Genomic DNA, 27,014 nt, shown 5'->3' on the forward strand with positions numbered 1-27,014 from the left:
AGGCCAGTTCCTGCTCTGCTCCAAGTAGAGGGATTGGTTTAATCTTTTTTTTAATATGAAATTTATTGTCAAATTGGTTTCCATACAACACCCAGTGCCCACCCCAACAGGTGCCCTCCTCAATGCCCATCACCCACCCCCCATCAACCCTCGAGGGATTGGTTTAAAATCGAAGCTAAGGAAGGATAATCCCCCCGCTGGTCTTGGGACACCAGGGCCAGGGCCAGCGTCACCATCCTCTCCAGACGGGTCATTCCCTTCCCTGCACACAAGCCGGGGAAAGGTGGTTTGACCGGAAAGGCCTCCCGGGGCCCAGAGGCCGGGTCCCTGGTCCCAGCCCTCCATGGCCGCCCTCTCCTTCCAGCGTTCCCGAGCACGCGGTCATGGCGACCCTTCACCGCACAGACTCGACGCTCACAGCCCTGGATGAGGAGACGCTGTGGGACATGATAGAGAGCCACCGCCACAAGATCGTGAGCAGCATCTGCCCCAGCCGCCTCACGCCCTACCTGCGCCAGGCGAAGGTGCTGGACCAGCTGGACGAGGAGGAGGTGCTCCACAGCCCCAGGTTCACCAACACGGTCATGAGAGTCGGTGAGGACCCCCCACCCCCGGGCCCTTCCCAGGTTCACCAACATGGTCATGGGAGTCGGTGAGGGCCCCCCACCCCCGGGCCCTTCCCAGGTTCACCAACATGGTCATGGGAGTCGGTGAGGACCCCCACCCCCAGGCCCTTCCCAGGTTCACCAACATGGTCATGGGAGTCGGTGAGGGCCCCCCACCCCCGGGCCCTTCCCAGGTTCACCAACATGGTCATGGGAGTCGGTGAGGGCCCCCCACCCCCGGGCCCTTCCCAGGTTCACCAACATGGTCATGGGAGTTGGTGAGGACCCCCCACCCCGGGGCCCTTCCCAGGTTCACCAACATGGTCATGGGAGTCGGTGAGGACCCCCCACCCCGGGGCCCTTCCCAGGTTCACCAACATGGTCATGGGAGTCGGTGAGGGCCCCCCACCCCCGGGCCCTTCCCAGGTTCACCAACATGGTCATGGGAGTCGGTGAGGACCCCCACCCCCAGGCCCTTCCCAGGTTCACCAACATGGTCATGGGAGTCGGTGAGGACCCCCCACCCCGGGGCCCTTCCCAGGTTCACCAACATGGTCATGGGAGTCGGTGAGGGCCCCCCACCCCCGGGCCCTTCCCAGGTTCACCAACATGGTCATGGGAGTTGGTGAGGACCCCCCACCCCGGGGCCCTTCCCAGGTTCACCAACATGGTCATGGGAGTCGGTGAGGGCCCCCCACCCCCGGGCCCTTCCCAGGTTCACCAACATGGTCATGAGAGTCGGTGAGGACCCCCCACCCCGGGGCCCTTCCCAGGTTCACCAACATGGTCATGGGAGTCGGTGAGGACCCCCACCCCCAGGCCCTTCCCAGGTTCACCAACATGGTCATGGGAGTTGGTGAGGACCCCCCACCCCGGGGCCCTTCCCAGGTTCACCAACATGGTCATGGGAGTCGGTGAGGGCCCCCCACCCCCGGGCCCTTCCCAGGTTCACCAACATGGTCATGGGAGTCGGTGAGGACCCCCCACCCCGGGGCCCTTCCCAGGTTCACCAACATGGTCATGGGAGTCGGTGAGGACCCCCCACCCCGGGGCCCTTCCCAGGTTCACCAACATGGTCATGGGAGTCGGTGAGGACCCCCACCCCCAGGCCCTTCCCAGGTTCACCAACATGGTCATGGGAGTTGGTGAGGACCCCCCACCCCGGGGCCCTTCCCAGGTTCACCAACATGGTCATGGGAGTCGGTGAGGGCCCCCCACCCCCGGGCCCTTCCCAGGTTCACCAACATGGTCATGGGAGTCGGTGAGGACCCCCCACCCCCGGGCCCTTCCCAGGTTCACCAACATGGTCATGGGAGTCGGTGAGGGCCCCCCACCCCCGGGCCCTTCCCAGGTTCACCAACATGGTCATGAGAGTCGGTGAGGACCCCCCACCCCGGGGCCCTTCCCAGGTTCACCAACATGGTCATGGGAGTCGGTGAGGACCCCCACCCCCAGGCCCTTCCCAGGTTCACCAACACGGTTATGAGAGTCGGTGAGGACCTCCCCCCCCGACCCAGGGGCCCTTCCCAGGTTCACCAACACGGTCATGGGAGTCTGTGAGGACCCCCACCCCCAGGCCCTTCCCAGGTTCACCAACATGGTCATGGGAGTCGGTGAGGGCCCCCCACCCCCGGGCCCTTCCCAGGTTCACCAACACGGTCATGAGAGTTAGTGAGGACCCCCCCCCCCGACCCAGGGGCCCTTCCCAGGTTCACCAACATGGTCATGGGAGTCTGTGAGGACCCCCACCCCCAGGCCCTTCCCAGGTTCACCAACACGGTTATGAGAGTCGGTGAGGACCCCCCACCCCCGGGTCCTTCCCAGGTTCACCAACATGGTCATGAGAGTCCGTGAGGACCCCCCCACCCTGGGCCCTTCCCAGGTTCACCAACACGGTCATTAGAGTCCATGAGGACCCCCCTCCCGCCCACTCCGGGCCCTTCCTGCCACACCAGCTCCACACGGCCATGCTGGGAAGCCCAGTGTCCGGGCAGGGAGTGCAGGACTTTAAAGACTGCGTTCCAGACATGGGGACACTGTGGTGATTTCCCGTAGCTGCTGTAACAAAGGACCGCAAACTGGGCAGCCCACCCCTGCAGAAATGCGTTCGCTCGCAGTTTGGAATCCGCGTATGGGCAGGGCCTCCCTCCCTCGAAGGCTCAGGGACACCTCCTTCCTTGTCTCTTCCCGGTGGTCATGGGGCATTCCTTGGCTCGTGGCCACATCCCTCCAGTGTCCACCTCTGCCATCACGCGGACTTCCCTGAATCTTCCCCTGTCTGTCTCTTATGAGGACACTTGTCATTGGATTTAGGGCCCCCTGGAGAATCCAGGATGACCTTATTTCGAGATCCTTACCATAATTACATCTGCAAAGACCCTGTTTCCAAATAAGGTGCCCCCGACACTTTCCAGGTGGATGTACCTTTGCGGGGCGGGGGGCACATTTCGACTCCCTCCAGATGTCTTTGGAGCGGATTCTGACAGTCTGACTCGCTGTGCTTATTCACCCCAAACAGGGAAGTGAATAGCCTCTCCCTGTCAGGTTTGGGGGATCGAATGAGACTCCTCTCAAGGCTGGGGCCAGAGGAAGCAGTAAGTGGTAGCTTCTTCTGACTGTTCCTTACGAACCTCAGATACAGGAGAGAGGAATCCAAGCCGCGAGTCAGGCTGGGGGTGCTGGCTTCGCCCTTTGTGTCCTTTGTCCCGTGAGGCTCATACACAGGGTCTGCACGTGTCACCGACACACCGGGAGGTCTGGAGCGCAGACAGAGGTCAGCTTCCTCTTTCACGGCCAACTCAGTGCTCGGCTTGCCGAGGTCGCTCAGTGCGTATCGGCCCGGCCCTTCTGGAGACTGGCTGCCGTCGTGTGAATTAGAGGGACCCACAGGAGCAGCGAGGGCACCCCCCGAGGATCCCGGAGCTCCGCTTCCACCCCCTGATCCCTAGATCTGCGTGGGTTCTCCCGCCTCCCCACCCTGTGTCCCCGGGGACGCCCTCCCAGAGCCCTGTTGGCTGAGACGGTTTGTCGTCCTAGGGCACTTGCTGGATTTGCTGAGGACTCGAGGGAAGAATGGAGCCATTGCCTTCCTGGAGAGCCTCAAGTTCCACAATCCTGACGTGTACACCCTGGTCACCGGGCTGCAGCCCAAAGGGGACTTCAGCAACTTCAGTGGTGAGAGCTGGCTGTCGGGGTGGCTTGGCGAGGGCTTCTTCGGAGCCTCTGGGTCCTGGTGCCTGCAGCCTTTTGCAGACACTCTTCTTGCCCGCCCCCCCCCAACCAGGGAGAGGTTCCTTCCTGTCCCGCTGCCCCAGCACAGGGGGCAAGGAGGCCCCCACTAACCACGGTGCAGGAGAAAGGGCTGGCGGCCTCTGGTCCTAAAAGAGATCTGTCCCCGATGACCACGTGCCACGAGCAGACCCGTCGTGGGGCACAGAGTCTGCATTTGAGAGGTGCCGGCAGAGGGGAGGCATGTCCTTCCCCTAGAGATGCTCCTGAGCCGGCCTTCGCCTTGGCAGTGGGTGGAGGACGGCTGGGGCTGCGAGGGGGCAGAGGAAGAGAGGCCCCCGCCCGCAGGGGAGCGGGAGGGGAGCCGGCAGCCTTCTGCACATTTGCTCAGCCGGTGGAGAAAGGTCTAGCCGGCCTGGTGGGAGATTTTTTAGTTTTTGTTAGTTAAGTGGTTTGAGGGTTCCCTGGAGAAGCCGGGGAAAGATTTTGTTGTACAAAGGGCGAGACTAACGTCACTCAAAACCGGGTAAGAAAACGTTTCTGCCTGTTTGGCGTCACAGCCCGCGTTTCTGTTAGAGCGCCGCTGGGTGCCGTGCAGATTCATGGTCCTTGCTCTGTTTTTCTCAGGGTGACATTGAAAGGGAGTTAGCATCCAGCACACCTTAGCTGATGAGGGAGAGTCGGGTCTGAGCCGCAGGGGCCCACGGGGAAGCGAGAGGAGGGAAAGCTGGTACCGAAGTCACCAGTCGTGCTGTTTATTTAACCAGATATTGAGTCCGGCTGAGCCGCTAGTTTGTTGGGTTTTGTTTCATTTTTAATTTTTTTAATTTACATCCAAATTAGTTAGCATACAGTGCCACGATGATTTCCGGAGTAGATTCCTTCATGCCCCTTCCCCATTTAGCCCCTCCCCCCTCCCGCCACCCCTCCAGTCACCCTCAGTTTGTTCTCCATATTTTTTTAAATATAATTTAACTTTATTTTTTATTTTTTAAAATTTACCTCCAAATTAGTGAGCCTGTAGTGCAACGATTTCCGGAGTAGATTCCTTAAGCCCCTTACCCGTTGAGCCCATCCCCCCTCCCACAACCGCTCCAGTAAACCCTCTGTTTGTTCTCCATATTTAAGAGTCTCTTGTGTTTTGTCCCCCTCCCTGTTTTTCTATTCTTTTTGCTTCCCTTCCCTTATGTTCATCTGTTCTGTGTCTTAAAGTCCTCATAGGAGTTAAGTCATATGATATTTGACTTTCTCTGACTGACTAATTTCGCTTAGCATAATACCTTCCAGTTCCATCCACATAGCTGCAAATGGCGAGATTTCATTCTTTTTGATTGCCGAGTAATACTCCACTGTATAGATATACCACATCTTCTTTATCCATTCATCCATCGATGGCCATTTGGGCTCTTTCCATACTTTGGCTATTGTTGAGAGCACTGCTATAAACATGGGGGTCCCTGTGTCCCTTCGAAACAGCACACCTGTATCCCGTGGATAAATGCCTAGTAGTGCAATTGCTGGGTCGAAGGGTAGTTCTATGTTTAGTTTTTGGAGGAACCTCCCTACTGGTTTCCAGAGTGGCCGCACCAGCTTGCATTCCCAGAGCAGCTAGTTTTTAAGGAGACCGACAGATCAGGGTGGGGGCTCCGGCCGGAGAGTCTGGGCGTAGGAAGCAAAGACCCCCGGGGGGCAAGGACAGGGGGTCGAGGTCGCCCACGGGCCCGTGCTCCGCAGGGCTCATGGACACGTCCAAGCTGACCGAGTGCCTGGCCGGGGCCATCAGCAGCCTGCAGGAGGAGCTGGGCCAGGAGAAGGGGCACAAGGAGGCCCTGCAGCGGCGCTGTCGGCAGCTGCAGGAGCGCCTGGGCCGGGCGGAGGCCCGCGTGCGGAGCCTGGGCCAGCTGGAGACCGACCATGACCGCGTGAAGCGCGAGGTGCTGAAGCTGAAGGACGAGATGCTCAGCCTGTCGTTGCACCACAGCAACGCGCTGCAGGAGAAGGAGCTGGCGGTCACCCGGTGCCGCGGCCTGCAGGAGGAGGTACCGGGTGCACCCCCCCCGTCCCCGCCCCCCACCCCCACCCCTGCCGGGGCCACCGAAGGGGTGGACGCTCCCGGGAGGCACCTTCCCCCAGCGACGTCAGTAACCTGGGGCCCCGGGGACCTCCGTCCACCCCTCCCGGGTCCCCCGGTGGGGCCTGCGTCTGTGCGGGGAACAGGGGGTCGTCGACGAGGCCCCCAGGCCCGACAACACCTTTGCTCACTTCTTGGCTGTGGGCTGTCATTTTTTTTTTTTTAGTTTAATTTTTATTTATTTTTAATCTTGTTAATGTTTGTTTTTGAGCCAGAGACAGAGAGACAGAGCATGAACGGGGGAGGGGCAGAGAGAGGGGGAGACACAGAATCCGAAGCAGGCTCCAGGCTCCGGGCTGTGTCAGCCCAGAGCCCGATGCGGGGCTCAAAGTCACAAACTGCGAGATCACGACCTGAGCTGAAGTCAGAGGCTGAACCGACTGAGCCACCCAGGTGCCCCTCGGGTTTTTATTTTTTAACATATATATGTGTATGTATATATATATATATATATATATATATATTTTTTTTTTTTTTTTTTTTTTTTTTTAATTTTTAAAAAATGTTTAGGGGTGCCTGGGTGGCTCTGTCGGTTAAGTGTCCGACTTCAGTTCAGGTCATGATCTCACGGTCTGTGGGTTCGAGCCCCGCGTCGGGCTCTGTGCTGACCGCTCAGAGCCTGGAGCCTGTTTCCGATTCTGTGTCTCCCTCTCTCTCTGACCCTCCCCCGTTCATGCTCTGTCTCTCTCTCTCTGTCTCAAAAATAAATAAACATTTAAAAAAATGTTTACTTATTTTTGAGACACAGTGTGCAGAAGCAGGGGAGGGGCAGAGAGGGGGGACAGAGGATCAGAAGTGGGTTCCATGCTGACAGCAGAGAGCCCCATGTGGGACTCAGACTCATGGAGCGTGAGATCATGCCCTGAGCCAAAGTCGGATGCTTAACCACTGAGCCACCCCGGGGGGGGGCCTGGGCTGCTGTCTTCTGATTGACTTGTAGGAGCTCTTTCAACACTGAGGAGACTCATTCCCTGTCACTTTGGCACCCGTTCCTTGCCCTGGGGCTTTTGTGTGTTTGGCCTTGATTTTTAACTTTTAACTTTATTGAGAAAATTAATTTCAAATTTGTAAACAAATACACAAATATGAATATCGTCACCCCTTGAACAACATGGTTTGAACTGCAAGAATCCATTGATACCTGGATTTTGTTTCTGTAAATACAGGACTGTAAGTGTATCTTCTCCTTCTTATGACCTCCTTGGTAACCTGTTCTCTAGCTGACGTTACTGGAAGAATACCGTAAATGATACATGTAACACGCAGAATGGGTTAGTCGACTGTCTGTGTGATCAGGAAGGCTTCCAGTAACCAGTAGGCTGTTAGTAGTTAAGTTCTGGGGAGAGTCAAAAGTTACATACGGATTTCTAGCTGCAAGGCGGGGGGGGGGGGTCAGGAGGTCGGTGCCCCTAACCCTCACGTCCTTTAAGGGTCACCTGTAATACCCAGGACACCCAAGTATCCTTACTTCATCATTGTCCGGCTCTCTGTGTCTCTGTGTCTGTCTCTCCACACACACACACACACACACACACACACACACACACACGCTCTTTTTTTCCTGAACCACTTGAGTTACGTATATCATGGCCCCGTACCCCTAAACATTTGAATGTGTGTTTCCTAAAAATAGGATATTCTCTGATGTAATCGTAGCTCAGTTATCAACCTCGTGCACTTTCACCAACACTATCAGTTTATCTAACCCGACGTCTGTGTTCCCGTTTTATCCCTACCTAAATGGCATCTGTCATGGCATTTTCCTCCAGTCCAGGAGGAGAGCCTGTGGTCGTCCTGTCTCTGTCGTCTCCTTTAATCTCGAACATTTCTGCAGCTTTTGTCTATTATAGTGTGGATATTTTTTAAGAACACAGGCCCCCCCCCTTTTTTTTTAAAGTTTATTTATTTTGAGAGACACACAGAGAGAGAGAGAGAGAGTGAGCAGGGGAGGTGCAGAGTGAGGGAGAGAGAATCCCAAGCAAGCTCTGAGCTGTCAGCACAGAGCCCGATGTGGGGCCTGAACCCAACAACCGTGAGATCATGACCTGAGCTCAAGTCAGACACTCAACCCACTGAGCCCCCCCCAGGCGCCTCATGGCCCCTCTCTTCTGTAATAGACTATTCCTCATTTCGGGTATGTCTCCTGTGTCCTGGTGACTGGACGGGGGTTATGCCTTTTTGGTGGGACCTGCACGGACGCTGGGCCCGGGTCCAGTCACCCCACCGTGGCACCAGGCCCAGCGCCCCTCGGTGCTGATGTTAATATTGCCCACCTGGCCCAGGGGCTGTCCGCTCCCTCCCCTGTAACCGCTGTTCCTTTTTCCTCCGGCAGCGGAGAAGCAGCCTGGGTGTGGGGGGCTCTGGAACCAGCAAGCACCCTGCCCTTAATCGACATTTCCCCCTGGAGAGCCTCAGTGGGGGTTCTTGCCCGAACTCATCTCTAGTCTGGTGGTTGCAGGATGATGAGCCCATCTCCAGCGACCCCTCTGGTCAACCAGCTGGCCCTCGACATCCTGACCGTGAGGAGGAGCCTTATTCCCCAGTGTGTGCGTCTGTTGTTGGCACAGACGCGTGCATTCTTACATCCAGTTGCCTGTAACACGTCGCTGTCCTGAATGAGCTTGCCCAAAGTGTCCCAGATTTGGCCAGAGGGAGCCCCTTTAATCTCTTCCGCGTCCTGTGCCACGCCCCCTCATATTCCGAGCACGGACTCCCTCTCTGGAGGCACAAGAGGTTCCGGGGTCATCTGGTCCCCACCCGGCCCCAGCTCTGGGCTCAGCCACTCCCCGAAGGGCCTGGTTCCGTGCAGAGACCAAGATCAGGGCTCTAGGTGAGCTCATAGCTCCTCGGTCCTTCCAGCAAACAGAACTAGGAAGCGTGCACCTAAATGTACGAATACGCATACAAACAGGCGTTGCACGTATGCGCGTCCACACACACACTTGTATTTTAGAAGCCACGAGATCACACCCACACCTCAGATTCCAGGCGATCCCCAGAGCCTCCTCCCCCATTCCATACTCGGGCGCCCCTAGCCCCCCGGCGAGAACCCTGCCACCCACACTAACAATCACTTGCTCGGTCCTACAGTGCATGGAAAATACTTTCAGCATAGCTGTGCCCACACCAGCACGGGAAACAGAGCTGCTAAGGAATGTTGAGGGTTTGTACTTCAGTCCCAAATTGTGGCTGCTGGCCTCTGAATCTCTCGCCCTCCCTCTCCCCTCATGGTGGTTCCCCTGTTTGAAATATCATTAGGTTCATTTGCTTAGGCTTGTTATCAATTTCAGGTGCCCCCCCCCATTCCGATCTTAATGATTTAATTTTACTTTTTGAAAATGTAGGATATGACACACCTAACCCAGTTGGCCCATAGCAGGAACTTTGTCGTTGCTTACGGAAAATTCACCAAGTAGATGTCAGAGGGGAAAAAGTCCAAGTGGAAAGGTTCTTCCTTCTCTCCTTGACCCGAGTGAGTGCTGACTCCACCCTGACTCCCGATTTCCTGGGCTCTCCTCTTGGGGAAAGTCCCTTCTCCCCACGGACACCACACCCAGGATTCCAAGAGGGCAGGATCTTGGTTCCAGATCTGAGTTTCTCTTGGGGGCACTGTCTGGCAGGGTGGAGGCCAGGCATGTAATTTCCAGAGACCCACAGCCCTGGACAAGCAGCCCTGCTGGGGGGCACATATTTGCACGTGGATTAGGAGTGCATCTGCATAGACCCGTCATCTCTGCTCCATCTGACTTGTCTTTCCTCTTTCTTTACACTTACTGCTTTTCACAAATCTCAGTTCCTTTTATGCAACGGATTTAGCAGAATATGGAGAGGCGGGGAAGCCAGGGAGCATGCTGGAGGACACTTGGTCACTGGGCACTTACCACCAGCCGTGGCGATTTGTTTTGCAAGACGGTCAGAGAGCCAATTCCCCAGGGTTCCTTGCTCTGTTCCTGGGGACCCAACCCAGTCATTTAACTGCTATGCCTCATCTACAAAATACAGCTAGGGGCGCCTGGGTGGCTCAGTCGGTTAAGCATCTGACTTCGGCTCAGGTCATGATCTCGCGGTTCGTGAGTTTGAGCCCCGCGTCAGGCTCTGTGCTGACAGCTCACAGCCTGAAGCCTGCTTCGGATTCTGTGTTTCCCTCTCTCTGCCCCTTCCCCGCTCATGCTCTGTCTCTGAAAGATGAATAAACATTAACAAAAAATTTAGGGGTGCCTGCGTTGCTCGATCGGGTAAGCGGTTAAGCGTCCGACTTCGGCTCAGGTCATGATCTCACGGTTCGTGAGTTTCAAGCCCCACGACGGGCTCTGTGCTGACAGCTCGGGGCCTGGAGCCTGTTTCAGATTCTGTGTCTCCTCTCTCTGCTGCTCCCCTGCTCATTCTCTGTCTCTCAAAAAATGAATAAACGTTAAACAAAAATGTATCAAATACAGCTAGAATGCCTTTCTCCTCCACAGAAACTGGAACGACTCGCCACGTAAACCCTTTAACGGGTTATGAAGTCTAGGGGGAGGGACCCCTTTGAGCAGGAGCAAAGGCACCGTTGAGGAGGAGGGGTGGGAAAGGAGCTGGCTCCCGGGCTGGTGGGGAAACAGTGTTTCCATTGTCCTTCCTCCCCACTGGCAGCTGTACCTGCTGAAGCAAGAGCTAGAGCGCGAGAAGATGTCTTCTTCCCACGAGCGGGACTGTCGAGAGCGTTCCCCGCAGATGGCCGACGGCCTGGGGCCCGGGGACAAGGAGCTGACCCGCCTGAAGGAGGAGAACGAGAAGCTCCGGTCGCTGACGTTCAGCCTGGTGGGTCCCCTCCCTGTCCCCTCCCTGGCAGCCAGCTGGAGTTTCCCGCGGGCCGCGGGGCTCCCGACGGGTGGTCCGTGGAGGGGGCGCTGAGGACTGACTGGGCTGCAACCTGGCGATGTCCTGTATTTCCCTTCCTGCTCCTCCCCGGCCCCCAGCGTTGGCGGGACTCACAGCCAGCGGACGTGCATGACGATGCCCCACTCGGCTGGGCAGCGGCTGTGCTGATTCTACAGGCTGGGGTTCAAGGCTGTGGGCGGGGGCGTGAGGGGGGACCCTTCTGCCTGCCGTCCTGCCCACGCGTGCTCTGGTGACACCAGGGCCCCGGCATTACACAAACCCTTTGCCTCTCCTCTCCGGTTCCTTTCGGTCAATATTATGTCCATTTACTGAGCGGGGATAGACACTCACCGGGTGCAGGGTAGGCGGCCGCCCTGGCGCTGTCTGTCACGCGGCCTGGATGGTGCCATCGCGCCTAAGCCCCTTCCCGCAGAGCGGGCGACGGGCGAGGGCGTGTCCGTCGGTGTCCCGTCTCTCAGAGACCCTGCTGGTGGATCTGGGGACGGAGCGGCCCGACGCTGCCACCCCCGGGGACTCTCGGTTTCCTTTACCTTCCGTCGTCGACCGCGTGGAAGTAGAAGTGAAATGCACCCGTTTTGACGGCTGACCCGGCCTTTCCTTCTGTGAGATGCGCGGGAATGAGGCCAAATCCATCCACGCGCCCGGCCTCGAGATTTCCTGTTGCCCCTTCCCGGGGAAGAACGATGGGGTGCTTCCCAGGGGCAGGCGTCTCGGGAGGTCAGGGCCCCGGGGCTGACCTCTCTTTGCCCCCAGGCGGAGAAGGACATCCTGGAACAGAACCTGGGCGAGGCCCTGGAGGGCACACAGACGCTGGTGGAGCGTATCCACTCCCTGAGGCAGCGGGCCGTGGCCGCCGAGAGGCAGCGGAAGCAGGTGACCCTTCCGGGCCGCGTCCGGCACCACGGGGCGCGGGCGGGGGCCGCGGGCCCTTGAGACCACATCGCGCTTAAACCCAGCGCCGCTTCCCGAACACGCTGGCCCGACCGCCCATCCTTCACGGAAGCCCCGTGCAACACGGACCCAAGGCCAGAGGCCCCGGCCGGTTAGCGGGTGGTCAGAAAGCGATCGGACACACGAGCAATAGCACGGAGGGTGCTCTCCAGTGGGGGCCCCCGGGGGCCAGCACCAGGGGTTTATTCAGTTGCCACAACAGGCAAGGGCAGGACACGGAGGAAGGAGACAGCGCGAGAAAATGAGGCGGTAGCGTCGAGGGAAATTCTGTACGTCTCTGGGGACGTGGAGTGAACGAAGCACAATTGTACGTGCCACACCCATGCGTATTTCTTTAAGATTTTATTTTTAAGCGATCTCCGCACCCAACGCGGGGCTCGAACCCGCAGCCCCGAGATCCAGAGTCACACGCTGTACCGACTAAATTCAATTATAATCAGCATAGCAGCCCTGTGGATAGACGCACCTTGAAATTTGGCACTTAAGACACGGGCAGGAAGTCACCTCTGTCACCGCCTGGACGGTCCCCCCTCTCCGCCTCCCCGAGGCACCCCGGCCCCACCCCGTCGTCGGCCCCCAGAGCCGCTGGCCTGCATGGGCTGTGTCTGTCCCCCGTCCAGTACTGGGAGGAGAAGGAGCAGACCTTGCTGCAGTTCCAGAGGACTAAGGTCGACTGTGACATCTACAAGGAGAAGATCAGCGCCCTCCAGGGCCAGTTGCTGGAGCTGCAGCGAGAGCGAGACCAGGTGCCCGGAGGGGAGGGGCCCCGGGGTGCCGCCCGGCCGAGTCCCCACCACTGCTGTCCCCCGCTGGCCGGCTCGCTCGCTCGCCCGCCGCGTGCCATCCTCCCTCCTTTCCTTTCTGCCTCCCAGGCCTACTCCGCGAGAGACGCGGCCCGGATGGAGATTTCTCAGAGCCTGACAGAGAAGGACGCCCTCCGCAGGAAAGTGTTTGAACTGACAGACCAGGTCTGGGAGCTGCGCCATCAGCTTCAAGGGCCGCAGGCCGAGTCCCTGTGCGGGGTGAGTGCCTCCCTCCCACCCCACGGGGATGCGGTTGGGTGGCGGGGCTGGGAGGCCAGGTGGGCACAGCGGGGGTGGGGGCGGTACCGGGCCACTCACGGTCCCTGCCGGGGCATCGGGTTGAGCCGCATCCACGGCACATAGGCTCTCGTGGGTGAACCATGTTGCCGGGTCCTTGAAGGGGCACATCGGGGCAAGTTGGGCCTGTGTCCACCTCTCCTTTCGTGGTAATCTTGTGCAAGTCATGAAAGGGGTAGCTTGGCGGAAGGTTCTGGAACCTCTAAAGTATGGTGTTCGATGAAGAAAGAAAGCGTGTGAAACCGGGCAGGCAGCCACTTGCTTTTGTAGATGATGCATTCCGGGTTTGCAAGGCCAATGTCCAGGAGCTGACTTCCACGCATGAAGGGAACTGCGTTCCCCAAGGGCTAAAATGATTATAAAAACCTTCCGTTAGGATCTGTCCACAGCTCCAGCTCTGGCACCGGCCCGGGGGGGCGGAGAGCCTCTTCAGAGGTGCCCGGGAACTTGGTGAGGCCGTGGGAGACCCTCCTCTTCCTGGGCAGGGCCCCAGCTGCTTCCTCCTCCACCCTCCCCACATTGACCATGTTCCAAATACATATACATATAAAAAGACAGACAGCAAAATGCTAACGGTCTTGTTTTTTGAGTGTGGACGATGGGTGGCTTTTCTTCTCTGATCAATTCTGTTTGCCTCCGATATTCTGTATGGAGTGTAGATGTTCTACATATAGCATGTGTTTTTTGTGTAACCTGTAAGGAACAACACATAATCCCTAAAATGCCATTCCCCAAGCTGGTTGCTTTCCTTCTCCTCAGTGGTCGGCTCCTGCTGTGAGGGGTGGGGGGGGGGCGCATCCCAGGCTCGGAGGAGGGGACGTGATGAGGGAACAGTGCCCAGGGGGAAGAGGTGGGAGGTGGAGGCAGGAGGGGGACACGGGAGGGAGTTGACTTGCTGGGACCCCCCCCCCACCCCGAGGGCATCCAAGAGGAAACTCTCCTGCGCCGAACAGCCTGTGGCCCATCTTTGGCAGCCTGAGCAGGAAGCCGGAGCCCGGGAGCCGTGTCCAAAGGGGAAGCAGCGGCTCGTGCGCATGTTGGCCATCTGTCCGCGGGATGACAGTGACCGCAGCTTCACGGAGGTACAGCGACTGCCCGGTCCCCTCCTGGGGCCCGGCCAGGCGCACCCCCACCTACCGGGATAGAGGGGGCCTGGCTGGCACCCCGCAGGTGCTAACGAAGTACTTGTGAAGCAAACCCGGTGGGGGGGGGGGGCTGCATTCGGATCCACACGGGGCACCTGCTATCTTCCAGTGCCTCGCTCCGCACTGTGGCCCTCACCAGCCAGGAAGTTGGCCTCTCTGGGCCTCAGCTGCTTTGTTTGTAAAGTGGGACAACGCTACCCCACCACGTAGAGTTATCTACCAGAACTGAGCTACACGAAATCTGGAAAGCAGCTAAGAGGGTGCCTGGCACATAGTAGGTGTTCAGTTAGTGTGACCTTGCTCTGTGCTGTGTCCTTGTCGCCTCCTCTGCCCTGACAGTTAGGGACCCCGCTGCTCCGCGTGAGCCCCGTGAGCCCCGCGCGAGCCCCGTACGACCTCTGTCCCGCACCCCCCCCCCCCCCCAGTCTCAGCTCTGCTCTGACCTGAGCGCCACATCCAGCCGTGAGCTGGTGGACAGCTTCCGGTCCAGCAGCCCCATGCCTCCCAGTCAGCAGTCCCTGTACAAGCGGGCCGCAGAGGACTTCTGGGAAGACCCCTGGTCTTTCAGGTAAGGGACTGGCAACGGGGTTCAGATGGCACGGGCCCCGGCAGCTCACCGGGACCCCGGCCGAGGGCTGGGCAGGTGCCGGGAGCTCTGGGTCTGAGTCGGGGAGCAAGCGATCACCCTGAGCCGTCTTCTTCCCACGCTTTCCGGCAGCTTCCCAGAAACCCTGCAGGTGGACCGGGGACCCTCCCCGGGGGCTAAGGCAGGTGCTACGGACCTGGATTATGAGATTGTAGACCCGGCAGGTGAGTGCACCGCCCCCCCCCCCCCGCTGGACCTCTGCAGCGGCCCCCCTCTCCTGGGCAGCTGAGCAGGAGGAGAAGTGAGAACAGGGGTCTTCAGGGAGGCGGGTGAGTCGACCCAGTGCCTCTCCAGAGGGCAGGGGAGGCGAGCTTCACTGCTGCCCCGCCCCAGGCCTCTGGGAAATGCAGACCACCTGGTCACTCAAGCCCATGCCCCGATGTGCCCTGTTACTGGGTGTCCTTTCTATCTCACCTGGAAGCGGAGGGAGCCGTGTTCATCTTTCCGTCCAGCTCGGCATCAACATTCACACGTGTTCTCTCCCTGTGCCCCCCCTGCTCTGACCCCGGGACGCTTAAGTGATACCGGAAGGCAAAGGGGGTTAGTCCCCACTGCTCCTGGAAGAGACACCTGCTGTGAGCATCTCTCCTCCCCCCGGGTGCTGCCATCTGCCACCTGAGACCTCCCCACATCGCCTGCGGCCTATTCTTCATATTTGTGACTTAACTGGTCTCCTCTCCTTCTCAGGCCACGGGCCCCACAGGGGCGGCCTCCCCACCTTTTCCAACCCAGCTCAGCTGCCCCCAGCCGTGGCCCGCCCCCCCCCCCCCCCCACCGCACACACAACAGGTGCTTAGCACCCCGTCTGGAGTTCACGCAGTGGGCCACCAGGGGGCGCACGCACCCTGCTCTGTACAGAACAGCCACACCTTTGGGGCAGGAGGGGTCCGGGGCTCCCTGTGGGTCACTGACCAGGCAGCTGATGGCCGGTGCTGGCAGTTGCCGCCGTGGGGAGATGCAGGTCCCTGCAGAAATGCGGGCCCAAGGTTATGCCAGATCTGATTGGTTTTTTTTTATGTTTTTAGTTTAATCACCCGGTGTTTATCACAAGTGCACTCCTTAACCCCCCATCTCCTATTTCGCTCACCCCCCCACCCTAGATTTGATTTTTAATGTAGCCAGAAATCCAGACTCTAGCTGCCCTATCCTGTAAAACGTTGGCAACTCAACTCTCACATAAGGACACCCTGTAGGTCAAACCCCACTGCTGTTTGGGGGAAGATAAACTGAGGTTCTAAGCAGCGAGAAAGGAAAGAGGAAAGGGAGGTTCCACCTCAGCAGAAGGAGACAGACCAGCGGGGGTGGGGTGGGGGTGGTGGCTAAGGCTCTGGTGGGGGGGGGGGGGGGCGAGGTGGCCCAGGTGAGCAGAAGCTCCGTCAGGAAGGGTGACCTCGGGGCTGGCCTGGCTCGTGTCTGAGCCCTCTGCTTCCGTCCAGAACTTGCCGACTGTGACAGCCTGCAGCCATCCTCCGGGGGCCTCTCCGTCTCAGCCAGGTGAGCGGCGGAAGGGCGCCAGGGCCAGCAGGTGGCAGGGCAGAGTGAGGACCGTGTCCCATCACTGTTGGGAGGTGACAGCACTTCTGAGGATGGGGTTGTGGCTGGGTGGGTGAGGGGAGGTGAGAATTCCAGGTGCTGGGGCCGGTGGGGACAGGGCCGTGCCTGACCTCCTGCTCTCGGTGGCTCGTGGGCTCTGTCCCCTCCTCTCCTGCAGCAGCGTCCCGGTGCGGAGGAGGCCGGCCCGCAAGATCCTGAGCCAGGTCACCGTGCTGGCCTTCCAGGGGGACGAGCTGCTGGAGCAGATAAGTGTCATTGGCGGCAACCTCACGGGCATCTTCATTCACCGGGTCACCCCAGGCTCCGCGGCGGACGAGATGGCCTTGCGCCCGGGCACCCAGATCATGATGGTGAGTGTGGCACCGGGCCCGCGAGCCCCCCAGGATCTTCCCCAGCGGCGTCAGCAGCCGCAGCTCCAGCCGGAGGAGAACGTGCTGTCGGGGTAGCCCACGCTCCCTCTCAGGCTGAGGTTATGCTCACTCGGAGGCCAGGGTCCTGTGATGAGGCCACAGGCCAGTACTGAGGTGGGGCCTTTTTAAAAAAAAATTTTTTTAATGTTTTTATTTCTTTTGGAGACAGAGAGAGACAGAGCACAAGTGGGGGAGGGGCAGAGAGAGAGGGAGACACAGAATCGGAAGCAGGCTCCAGGGTCCGAGCCGGCAGCCCAGAGCCCGACGCGGGGCTCGAACCCACAGACCGCGAGATCGTGACCTGAGCTGAAGTCGGATGCTCAGCCGACTGAGCCCCCCAGGCGCCCCAAGGGGCCTTTGTTAGCTGTGCCGACCACTTTGTGTGTGTGTAGTGAAATGCGCGTAACGCTAATGTGTTAGTGTTCACTGGGGGCATTTGAAAAAGCTTTCTAACTGTAAAATATTCGTTAAACTGCAAATTATTAACTAATAATAATAACTTAACTAATTATCATCGAGTGAATAGTGGGCAGGAAGGTGACGTTGATGTGGCCTGAAAGCAGGAAAGAGTCGCCCAGTTCCCGAGGGCTGGTTCCCCCAGGAGGAGCCTGGGGTGAGGCGGGCACGGTGCCTGGAGTCAGTGCTGACAAGGGCGGAGGGGCTGCGCCTTGGTCAGGAGCCCTGGCCCCGCGGTTCATCTTCGATCTCGTGCAAGGGACACACACACACACACACACACACACACACACACACACACACACGGCCCTTCCTCACATCCCTAACACACCCCTTAAGATCCTCAGTCATCGGCCTACGTTGCGGTTAAAGCGACAGGAGCCTGCGGAGACGGTCCTGACATCCAAATGGGGCCAGTTCGGTTCTAACAGCATAAAAACGTTTCAAATATATTTTTTTATTCTTTCTTTGTTTAAAGTTTTTATTTTAATTGTGGTTAGCCAACTAATCCAGGGTAAGATTAGTTTTAGGTGGACAATAGGGTGATTCGACACTTTCATCCGTCACCCGGTGCTCCTCACAGGTGCCCTCCTTCACCCCGTCCCGTTTCACCCATCCCCCCACCTCCCTCTGTAACCACCCGTGTGTTCTCTGTAGTTGAGTCTGTTTCTGGGTTTTTGTCTCTCTCTCTCTTTCCCTTTGCTCCTTGGTTTTGTTTCCTAAATTCCACATAAATCGTATGGTATTGTCTTTCTATGAATATTTCACCTACTCTCATACTTTCTAGCTCCATCCATGTCATTGCAAATGGCAAGACGCCATTCGTTTTGATGCTGAGTAGTACTCCACTCTGTGTGTGTGTGTGTGTGTGTGTGTGTGTGTGTCTATAAACCACATCTTCTTTATCCGTTTCATCAGTCGATGGACACTTGGGCTGTTTCCATAATTTGGCTACAGTTGATGATGCTGCTGTAAACATCTGGGTGCATGTACCCCTTCTGATCTGTATTTTCGTATCCTTTGGGTAAATACCTACCAGTGCAATTGCTGGGTCGTAGGGTAGTTCTCTCTGTAACTTTCTGAGGACCCTCCATACTGCTCTCCAGAGTGGCCGCACCAGTTTGCATTCCCACCAGCAGTGCAAGAGGGTTCCCCTTTCTCCGCGTCCTCACCGACTCGTGTTGTTTCTTGTGTTGTTGATTTCGGCCATTCTGACAGGTGTGAGGTGGCATCTCATCGCGGTTTTGATTGGTGTTTCCCTGTTGAGGAGTGATGGCGAGCATCTTTCCCTGTGTCTTTTGGCCATCTGGATGTCTGCTTTGGGAAAACATCTATTCGTGTTTTCTGCCCATTTTTCAACTGGGTTTTTGGTTTTCGGGTACTGAGTTATATCAGTTCTTTACATATGTTGGATACTAACCCTCTATCTGATATGTCGTTTGCGGAAGTCTTCTCCCACTCCGTAGGCTGCCTTTTACTTTTGTTGACTGTTTCCCTCACTGCGCGGAAGCTTTTTATCTTGATGAGGTCCCAGTAGTTCATTTTTGCTTTGGTTTCCCTGGCCTCCGGAGACGTGTTGAGTAAGAAGTTGCTACGGCTGAGGTCAAAGAGGTTACTGCCTGCTTTCTCCTCGAGGTTTTTTGTTTTTTTTTTTTTTTAATTTTTTTTTTAACATTTATTTATTTTTGAGACAGAGAGAGACAGAGCATGAACAGGGGAGGGTCAGAGAGAGGGAGACACAGAATACGAAGCAGGCTCCAGGCTCTGAGCCGTCAGCACAGAGCCCGACGCGGGGCTCGAACTCACGGACCGCAATATCATGACCTGAGCCGAAGTCGGCCGCCCAACCGACTGAGCCACCCAGGCGCCCCTCTCCTCGAGGTTTTTGATGGCTTCCTGTTTTATGTTTAGGTCTTTCATCCATTTTGAGTTTATATTTGTGTACGGTGTTGGGACGTGGTCTAGTCTCATCCTTCCGCATGCTGGCCAAGCCGCGTGCTAGAGAAGGGACGGGGGTTGACTCTCGGGTCGGGAATGTGTGCGGTCAGAGGAGCTGACATCGAGATGTCCTGAAACAGGGCCGGTGACAAGGGCTCTGATGGGCGTGTGTGGATGGCTGGGAAGGGCGAGCGGGTCCTTCTGTAGGGCACACCCCTGTACTCAGACTGTGACCGCAGAATCCGGCTCAAAAGATGCCGACGCTCGTGATTTGCCCTCAGGTGGATTACGAGGCAACGGGGCCCTCGTTCAAGGCCACCCTGGAGGACACAACCCTGGAGCAGGCCGTCGGACTTCTCCGGAGGGTGAACGGCTTCTGCTGCCTGTCTGTGAAGGTCAACCTGGAGGGTACACACTCCCCCACACCACCCACCCCGTGAGGCCACCGCCGGAGGCTTGTGCCACTGAGTCCTGTGTCCGTGAGCCCCCGGCTGCACCGAGGCCAAGCCCTCCCGCCCACCCCAGGACCATACCGTGCCCCAAGTCTGCAGACGACCCCAGGGCGGCTGGGGATCTCCCACTCACGGACTCCAGCACCGAGATGGCTCCTAAGACTCTGGGGGGGGGGGGGGGGCGGGGGGTCCTTCCTTCTCCCTTCCTCTCACATTCCAGACCCTTCCTCGTTGTGGGATCACAGCCCAGGCTTATCTTTGATCAGGTTATAAGAAGTTGGTCCAGGACCTGGAGGCCAAAGTGGCTACCTCGGGGGACTCCTTCTACATCCGGGTCAACCTGGCCCTGGAGGCGAGGGCGGTGGGGGAGCTGCAGGTGCGATGCAACGACATCCTGCATGTCACCGACACCATGTTCCGGGGCCGCGGCTGCTGGCACGCCTACCGCGTGGGCCCCTATAGCACGAAGGGCACCGAGAGGGGCAGCATCCCCAACTATGCACGGTGAGCATCTGTCCTGCACCCCGACACCTCCCCGGGTTGGGCCAGGGCGCTGCCGGGGTCGCCCGGCCTGGCTTCTCGTGGACACACCCCCCTGCCAGCGAGGAAGAGTGGTCTCCCCAGGCTTCCCTCCACTGCCCAGGAGCAGAGGGTAGGCGTGATGAGATGTGCCCCCAAGTGGATGGAACCCCCAATGTGCCACCTCAATTTTACTGCTCAGATGAGGTTTCTTTGTGAGAAGGGATGGCCTTCATCCTAGAGCATTCTAGAGCACTGAGGACCAGCGTGACACCGGGGCTGGCTCACTCTGTCACGGGGGGCTGTCCTGGGCACAGCAGGATGTCAGTGGTCCTTCTGCCCCCTAGTTGTGACAATGAAAAATGTCTTCTCCAGACATGGCCCAGTGTCTCCTGGTATGTCTGGGACTTGCTGGTTTGAGCACAGAAGTCCCGCGTCCTGGGACAGCTGGACAGGGGGTGGCCTCCCTGGGAGCAACGACACGCCTGCGGAGAACCGTGCTCTGGACCGAGCGTGGTCCACGAAGCGCGGGCGTCGGCCGTCCCCGGCTGTCGAGGTTCTGGAACGTGGCCCAGACCCAGGCTCACGCCGAGTCACCTGGGCTCCGACTCAACGGTTCCAGTGGCAGCTGCAGGGGCGGGCCGGGGCTTTGCACTTTTCCGAAAGCCCCAGCGGACCACAGTGGCCACCAGAGTGGAGAGCGGCTGCCTGGGGCCACAGGGGTGCTCTGGGGTGCTGGGCAGGGGCCCCTTCTCGTCAAGCCCTCCTTGCCACTGGGTCAGGGCTGTGCTCTTCTGCACAGGGCTCAGCAGCTGCTCATTGCTCTGATCCAGCGGAGCACCATCGCCCGCAAGGTGAGGCGGGGAGAGCCGCACCCGGACCCCGGACACGGGCGCCTGCTATGGGGGCCCTGCCTCCCCCCTCCCCGGCCCTCCTCCTCCCGGCTCACAGCACCTGGAGGGCCCTGACCCCATCTGGGGTGGGCTGGAAGGGGGGCAGGTGCTGGCCTGCTGACCCATGGGTGCGACCCCTGGCGTGTCTCTCCCTGGGGGGCCCTCCGGCCGTCACCTGGGTCTGCACCCTACACCCAGCCCGCAAGCTTCTCTAATGCGTGCAGGTGCCCTCTCTGCCATGCCCCCAGTTCATCCCATTTGCCCGTCCCCACCCCATCCCATTCCCTCTGAGGTCCTGACACAGAGCCCTCAGCTGTCCCGGAATTGGGGCAGGGCCGGGCTGTGGGGCCCCTCCTCTCCCCTCCCCTCCCGCCTCACTCTGGATGCCCTGCCTGAGGACCCTCTCCTGCCTCCCTTCATCTCCCACCCTCCGGTGTGGGGCCTGCGCCACCTGGCTGTTCGGCGGGCACAGCCTGGTGGTGCAGAGACCAGCCTGGGTCGGGCCGTGTGCAGACAGCTTGGACACCTGCTCGTCCCTCTGCTCCCCTCCAGCAGTCTTCCGGGGGACCCCAGAAGCTGGTCCGCATCGTCAGCGTGGACAGAACCAAGGCCGGCCCTGTGTGCTCATCCTTTGAGGGGGCCCTGTCGGAGCGCAGCAGGCCGGGAGGTGAGGCGGCCGGAGCGGGCCGAGGGGCCCTTGATAGCCCCCTCGTGCCAGGCGTGGGTGGGAGGTCATAAGAGAGGTCAGCACGGCATATCCCCCGACCCCGTCAAACCGTGTACACGAAGACAGTGGCAGTGGATCGTCTTGAGTTAGTCTTCTTCTTTTTGGAAAGTTTTTTGGGTGCGTAACATGACTGCTGAAGACAGAAGGACAACCTGGAAGGCCAGGGATCCGGAGGGAGGGAAGGCCTGGTGCTGTGGGTCCAGCAAGGGCGGGGACCCCGGGGCCAGGGGTCAGGCTGACCGTGGGAACGGCAGGGAACTGCGTTTCTCCATCCTGCGGTGGGCCTGTGGAGCGGCGCCTGGAGAGACCAGAGCCCCCGAATCAAAGGGTGCAAGGAGCCGCCGAGCAGGGCGTGTGGGAGGCGGGTGTCCCCGGGGGGAGCCGAGCGTGGGCCTGTGTCCCAGCAGGAACCCCGGGCTGTGCAGACACGGACGGACTCGGTGCGTCCTGGGCCGTGGGGGCTGGTGAGCAGCCCCGCCCGGAGCCTCACGCCTCCTCTCCCCCACAGAGCCCTCCACCACGTGCTTCTGGGCCGAGACCTGCTTCAGCCTGGTGCCCTACAGCCTGGTGCGTCCCCACAGGCCCAGCCGGCCCGGCCCGTGCTCTTCGTGCCCAGGGTGGTCGGCAGGATCCTGAGCGAGAAGCTGTGTCTCCTCCAGGGGTTTAAGAAGTGCCCAGCAGGTACGCTGTCGCCCGGGAGCCCCGCCTGTCTGTCAGGTTGCGGAGCGAGGCCTTGGCAGAATGCTTGTCTTCTTCTCTGGAGGCCCTGGGGCCGCCATGAGAAGGGACCACAGATTGGGCCACTCCGAACAGCAGGGATTTATTCTCCCGGGGTGATGCAGTCCAGAAGGCGGAGATCCAGTGTCTCCGGGCTGCCCCCCGCCCGGAGGCTCCAAGGGGTGGGGTTCTCCTTTCCTTTCCTGGCTTCCGGGGTGCCCGCAGTCCTGGGGGTCCCGGCTTGTGGCTGTGTCACTGTGCTTTCTGCCCCCTTGTCCTGTGACCTCCCCTCTCCGTGTCTGTCTTTGGTCCTTTTTTTTTTTTTTTTTAGTTTATTATTTGTTTATTTATATATTTATTTAATTATTTAGAGAGCGTGTGAGCAGGGGTGGGGGGTGCAGAGAGAGAGAGAGAGAGAGAGAGAGAATCCCAAGCAGGCTCCTGGCTGTCAGCACAGAGCCCAACGTGGGGCTCTAACTCACGAATGGTGAGATCATGACCTGAGCCAAAACCAAGAGTCGATGCTTAACCAACTGAGCAACCCAGGCGCCCCTCACAGTCTTCTTATAAGGAACCAATCTTGAGGCGCCTGGGGGGGGCTCAGTCGGTTCAGCGTCCGACTTCAGCTCAGGTCACCATCTCACAGCTCGTGAGTTCGAGCCCCGCACCGGGCTCTGTGCCGACAGCTCGGAGCCTGGAGGCTGCTTTGGATTCTGTGTCTCCCTCTCTCTCTGCCCCTAACCCCCTCGCATTCTGTCTTTGTCTCAAAAATAAAACATTAAAAAAAAAAATTTAAAGGAACCAATCTTTAGGGCCCGTCTTCTTCCAGGATGACCTCATCGTAACTAATCACATCTGCAAAGACCCTATTTCCAAATAAAGTCGTCACAGCCCGAGGTTCCAGGTGCCCACGCATTTAGGGGGGGATGCTGTTCAATCCAGCGCAGTCGCTGCTCGCAGATAGGGTTGTACGGAACCGGGGCGGGACCAGCGGAGGGCTCCACCCGCCTGCTCACCTCCAGAGCTGCTCAGTGGAGGGTCCCCGAGAGACCCCGGCCATCTGGACTGCCAGATCCCAGGGGACAGGGTCTGAGCGTCTGCACAGCAGAAAAGAAGGTTGCGACGGTTGGAGAGCGGGACGCGGGCTTTGTGGGAGTTTTCGTTCATCCGCTCGCCGCTGGCTGATGGCTGCGGGAGGCCTTGGCTCTGCACTACCCTTGGAGCTCACAGAGGGCACGGGGCCGCAAGTGTGTGGGCAACGTTCGGGCGGCGAGGCCCGGGGAGAGGAGCTGTCCGTGAGCCGGGGTCGCCATGACCGTGGGGACGCCCTGGGGGCGCGGCTCGGACTCTGGAGAATGGGCGTCAGAACCGAGAGTGGCACAAGTGGGGGTGTCTTGACTGGTTCGTTCGGGGCAAGGGGTCTCCGCCCGGGCACCGACAGCGGGCTGGGGCGGCCTCACTCTCTGTGCTGGGGCCCGTCCCTGGCCTCCACCCACCAGATGCCGGTGGCGCCCCCTCCCCCTGAGCCGTGACAGCCCAAAATGCCTCCGGATGTCGCCAGGTCTCGCTTGGGGGCCCCACAGCCCTGACCTGTGGGCTCTAAGGGATTCCTGGGGTGACAAGCTGGACATTCACGTTTGGATCTTGAGGGTGTGGGAGGGGTTTATCCTCACCCTTCCTCCCTCCCTTCCGTCCATCCGTCCACCCATGTCCAGGCACTGGCAGAGCACGTGACTGATGGTCGAAGGTGCGCGTGCAGGGCACAGACTCCTCTGAGCGTGAAGAGCAGGGTCAGGGGTACACAGACGACACCCCAGGCAGAGGGTTCCCCAGAGCTGGGGGGGGGGGGTCCGCGGGAGTGAGAGTGCTCAGGACCTTGCAGAGCTGGGTGCCTGATGTCCCCGTCCACTGTCACCTTCAGAGTACTTGAGCCAGGAGGAATACGATGCCTCCAGCCAGAGGGGGGACATCATCCAGGAGAAGGAGGCATCCGGTGGCCGCTACTGGGTGACCCGCAGGGCCATTGAGTCCCTCATGGAAAAGGTAATGGGCGAGGCCGGGAGCTGCTCTGGGGGTTTGGGACCCATCTCCGGAGGATGGTGGTGGGACAGGGCAGGAAGGACCGACGCTGAGATCGGAGGGACGCTGGTGGCCAGCCTGCAGGCTAGGGACGCCCCGTGCTGGTGCTCAGCTAATCTCTGGCTCAGCGTGCGGAGGGCGTAGTGCAGAAAGACCGAGCCCCGTCTCCGCCACCTGGGATCTGTTAACTTCCCTGAGCCGGATTCCTCGGCACAGGAAATCTGAATAATATTTGTTAAAATGAGGAATAAAATGGAGATAAGCCTCCATACTGATTTAAGGCTCAAACGAATACATGAAAAGCAGCTCACCGTGAACCATGCGGTTTTATGTGGACGGGAGACGGGCAGGCCCAGCTGTGAGCCAGAGGCAGATGCCCCCCTTCCCAACCCCCGCCCACAGAGGCTGACGGGGCCTTCCGACCGGGAGGGTTCCGGCCCCCCACAAAGTCTCCCGCGACCCCAACGACTCACAGTTCCTAGATTCTGCCGATGAAACACCAAACGGACAGACCTGAAATGGTACAGCAAGTGCCCTCGCACCCAACAGGGCGCCCCCGGCTTCTCTCCCCGTCGCCCCTCCCCGGTGTGGGCTCCTCTCGCCGCCTCTGAGGCCGAGGACCTTGAGCCATCTCCCCTGTCCCCTGCAGAACACCCACGCCCTCCTGGACGTCCGGCTGGACAGCGTCCGTGCCCTCCACAGGTCGGAGATCTTCCCCATCATCGTCCACATCTCCGTCAACGAGAAGGCGGCCAAGAAACTCAGGTGGGACCCCGAGGGCTGGCGGTGGGGCTGAGCCTGGCATCACGTGCCTCCGGGGCGCGGCCTGGGGTCTGGGACAAGCACCTGCAGCCTTCCCCCTGGGAGCAGCCCTGACGGTGAGGGAGGCCTGGCACCCGCCTTGACTAAGGCCGCGTGTTCGCTGGGGTACGAGCAGCTCACGGTCCAGCTGCGCTGGGTGAGGACAGGAGCTGAACACCGTTACTTGGGGTGTGGCTGGGGACAAACCCAGACGTCCTGTTGCCCTCTTACCACTTGTCAGCTGAGGTTGTAAACTGGACCCCGCGCCCCACACCCGTGCAGCGTCGTCCGGGGCCTGACTCCTGTCTTCCTTACGAGGCGCTCGGACCCCCAAAGCGGGGCAGGGCATTTGTGCCGCGTGGCCCGTGTGCTGGTCCCCTGGCATTCCGCGCCGGCGGTCGGCTTCCTGGGGCTCCGCGCTGGGCCGCCGCACGCAGCTCTCACTGAGGGGTCCCCCCCTCCCCGTGTCCGGCCCATGCAGGAAGGCCCTGCAGCGGCTCAACACCTCGGAGCGGCAGCTCCTGGAGGCGGGCAGGCAGGAGGAGGGCGAGCTGGACGAAGTGCCCTGTCTGTACAGCCACCTGGCCCCCGATGGCTGGAGTGACCTGGAAACCCTGCTCGGCTGTGTCCGCTTGGCCATCGCGGACGAGCAGAAGAAGGTTGTGTGGACAGAGAAGAGCCCCCGCTGACGCCCCCGGAGTCCCCTCCAGAAATTGTGGGGACCTCTGAGTCCCCACAGGAGTCCCCGACAACGTGGCCCTGTGTGTTGAGCTCAGGGCCTCTCAGGCACAGCCCTGGGGGTGCTCACCAAACAAGCCCAGCTCTCCGGGCATCGGCTCCCCTCTCTCGCCAGGGTCTGACCTTGAACTACAGGCAGGGGACAATGGGCATTCGGACCATCTCCTCCTCCTCCAAGGCTCCGCGTGGTCTGGAACCAGACGCCCCGAGAACATTTCCGCAGCGGGGGCGTCTCCCGAGCCTTCCCAGAGCTGGAGGCCCCAGATGTCCAGAAAACGACCTGTCGGGCCCGAACCACTGTACTTCCCTTTGCAATTCAATGTGCCAAAGGGCTTGTTCCAAAGTCAAGGTGGCCGCAAGCTGGTAGCCCTGATGACCCCCACGGTCACTCCCATCCCTGCCCAGAGCAGAGACACAACCCCTCTTGTAATGTCATCCTGGCTAACTTTCTCAGCTCCTGATAGCAGACAGGTGCCTCAGGAACTCCAATTTAGAGAGTTGTGTGTATGTGCTGGGAAGCCTAGTTTCCCAGGGATGGAAACAGTATTTTCAGCGGTGCCTGGCGGTTTTGGGGGACCCGTGGGGGGTCCTCGAGAAGACTTCCACAGACACATTGCACAAATGCCATCTGGGCTCCCCCTGAGCCTGGGAACTGCCCCCCTCTAACTGGGTACCCCCCCCCCACCAGCTCCTTCTCCAGAGTAAAGGACCTTTACTCCACCTCCAGAGCTCAGGAGACATTTGGGCGTGGCTTGGGCAGGGACCCCCGGGGTCCCCTCACCACCCGGCCTTGCCGCCCACGGTCACAGACTGAATGGAGTTTTGGCAGCAGCGGCCCTGAGTCTGAGTGCCTCGGGCGGCTGCTCTAGAACTCAGACCGCCATTATCGCAAACGAGGTCAGAAAATGAACTAACGTGTATTTTACCGAAATAAAGCTTTTCCAGTGCCCTGGACCATGGCTCTGTCCCTACGCCGCCAGGATGAGGTTGGCAGGGGAGGGGAGGAAGGCAGGAGCCCGCCACTCAAGGGAAAAAGCCCCCGCTTT

At 59.4% G+C, this 27,014-nt stretch overlaps 1 protein-coding gene across 1 annotated transcript; it reads left to right on the forward strand.

Moving 5' to 3' along the window:
• Positions 1-279: 279 nt before the first annotated feature.
• On the forward strand, positions 280-26,888 carry CARD14 (caspase recruitment domain family member 14). The gene is given in 21 exon segments (XM_042915007.1): positions 280-594; positions 3,642-3,779; positions 5,568-5,872; positions 10,594-10,761; positions 11,596-11,715; positions 12,414-12,539; positions 12,666-12,815; positions 13,868-13,975; positions 14,464-14,606; positions 14,757-14,848; positions 16,121-16,178; positions 16,396-16,588; positions 19,324-19,450; positions 19,761-19,998; positions 20,816-20,867; positions 21,459-21,573; positions 22,142-22,225; positions 22,228-22,314; positions 24,272-24,393; positions 25,079-25,194; positions 25,712-26,888. Coding segments are annotated over 21 exon segments (2,961 nt in total). The 5' UTR covers positions 280-383; the 3' UTR covers positions 25,920-26,888.
• The last annotated feature ends 126 nt before the right edge of the window (positions 26,889-27,014 follow it).

Source organism: Panthera leo, chromosome E1, assembly GCF_018350215.1.
Source record: "Panthera leo isolate Ple1 chromosome E1, P.leo_Ple1_pat1.1, whole genome shotgun sequence".
In the NCBI taxonomy this organism is placed as follows: Eukaryota; Metazoa; Chordata; class Mammalia; order Carnivora; family Felidae; genus Panthera; species Panthera leo.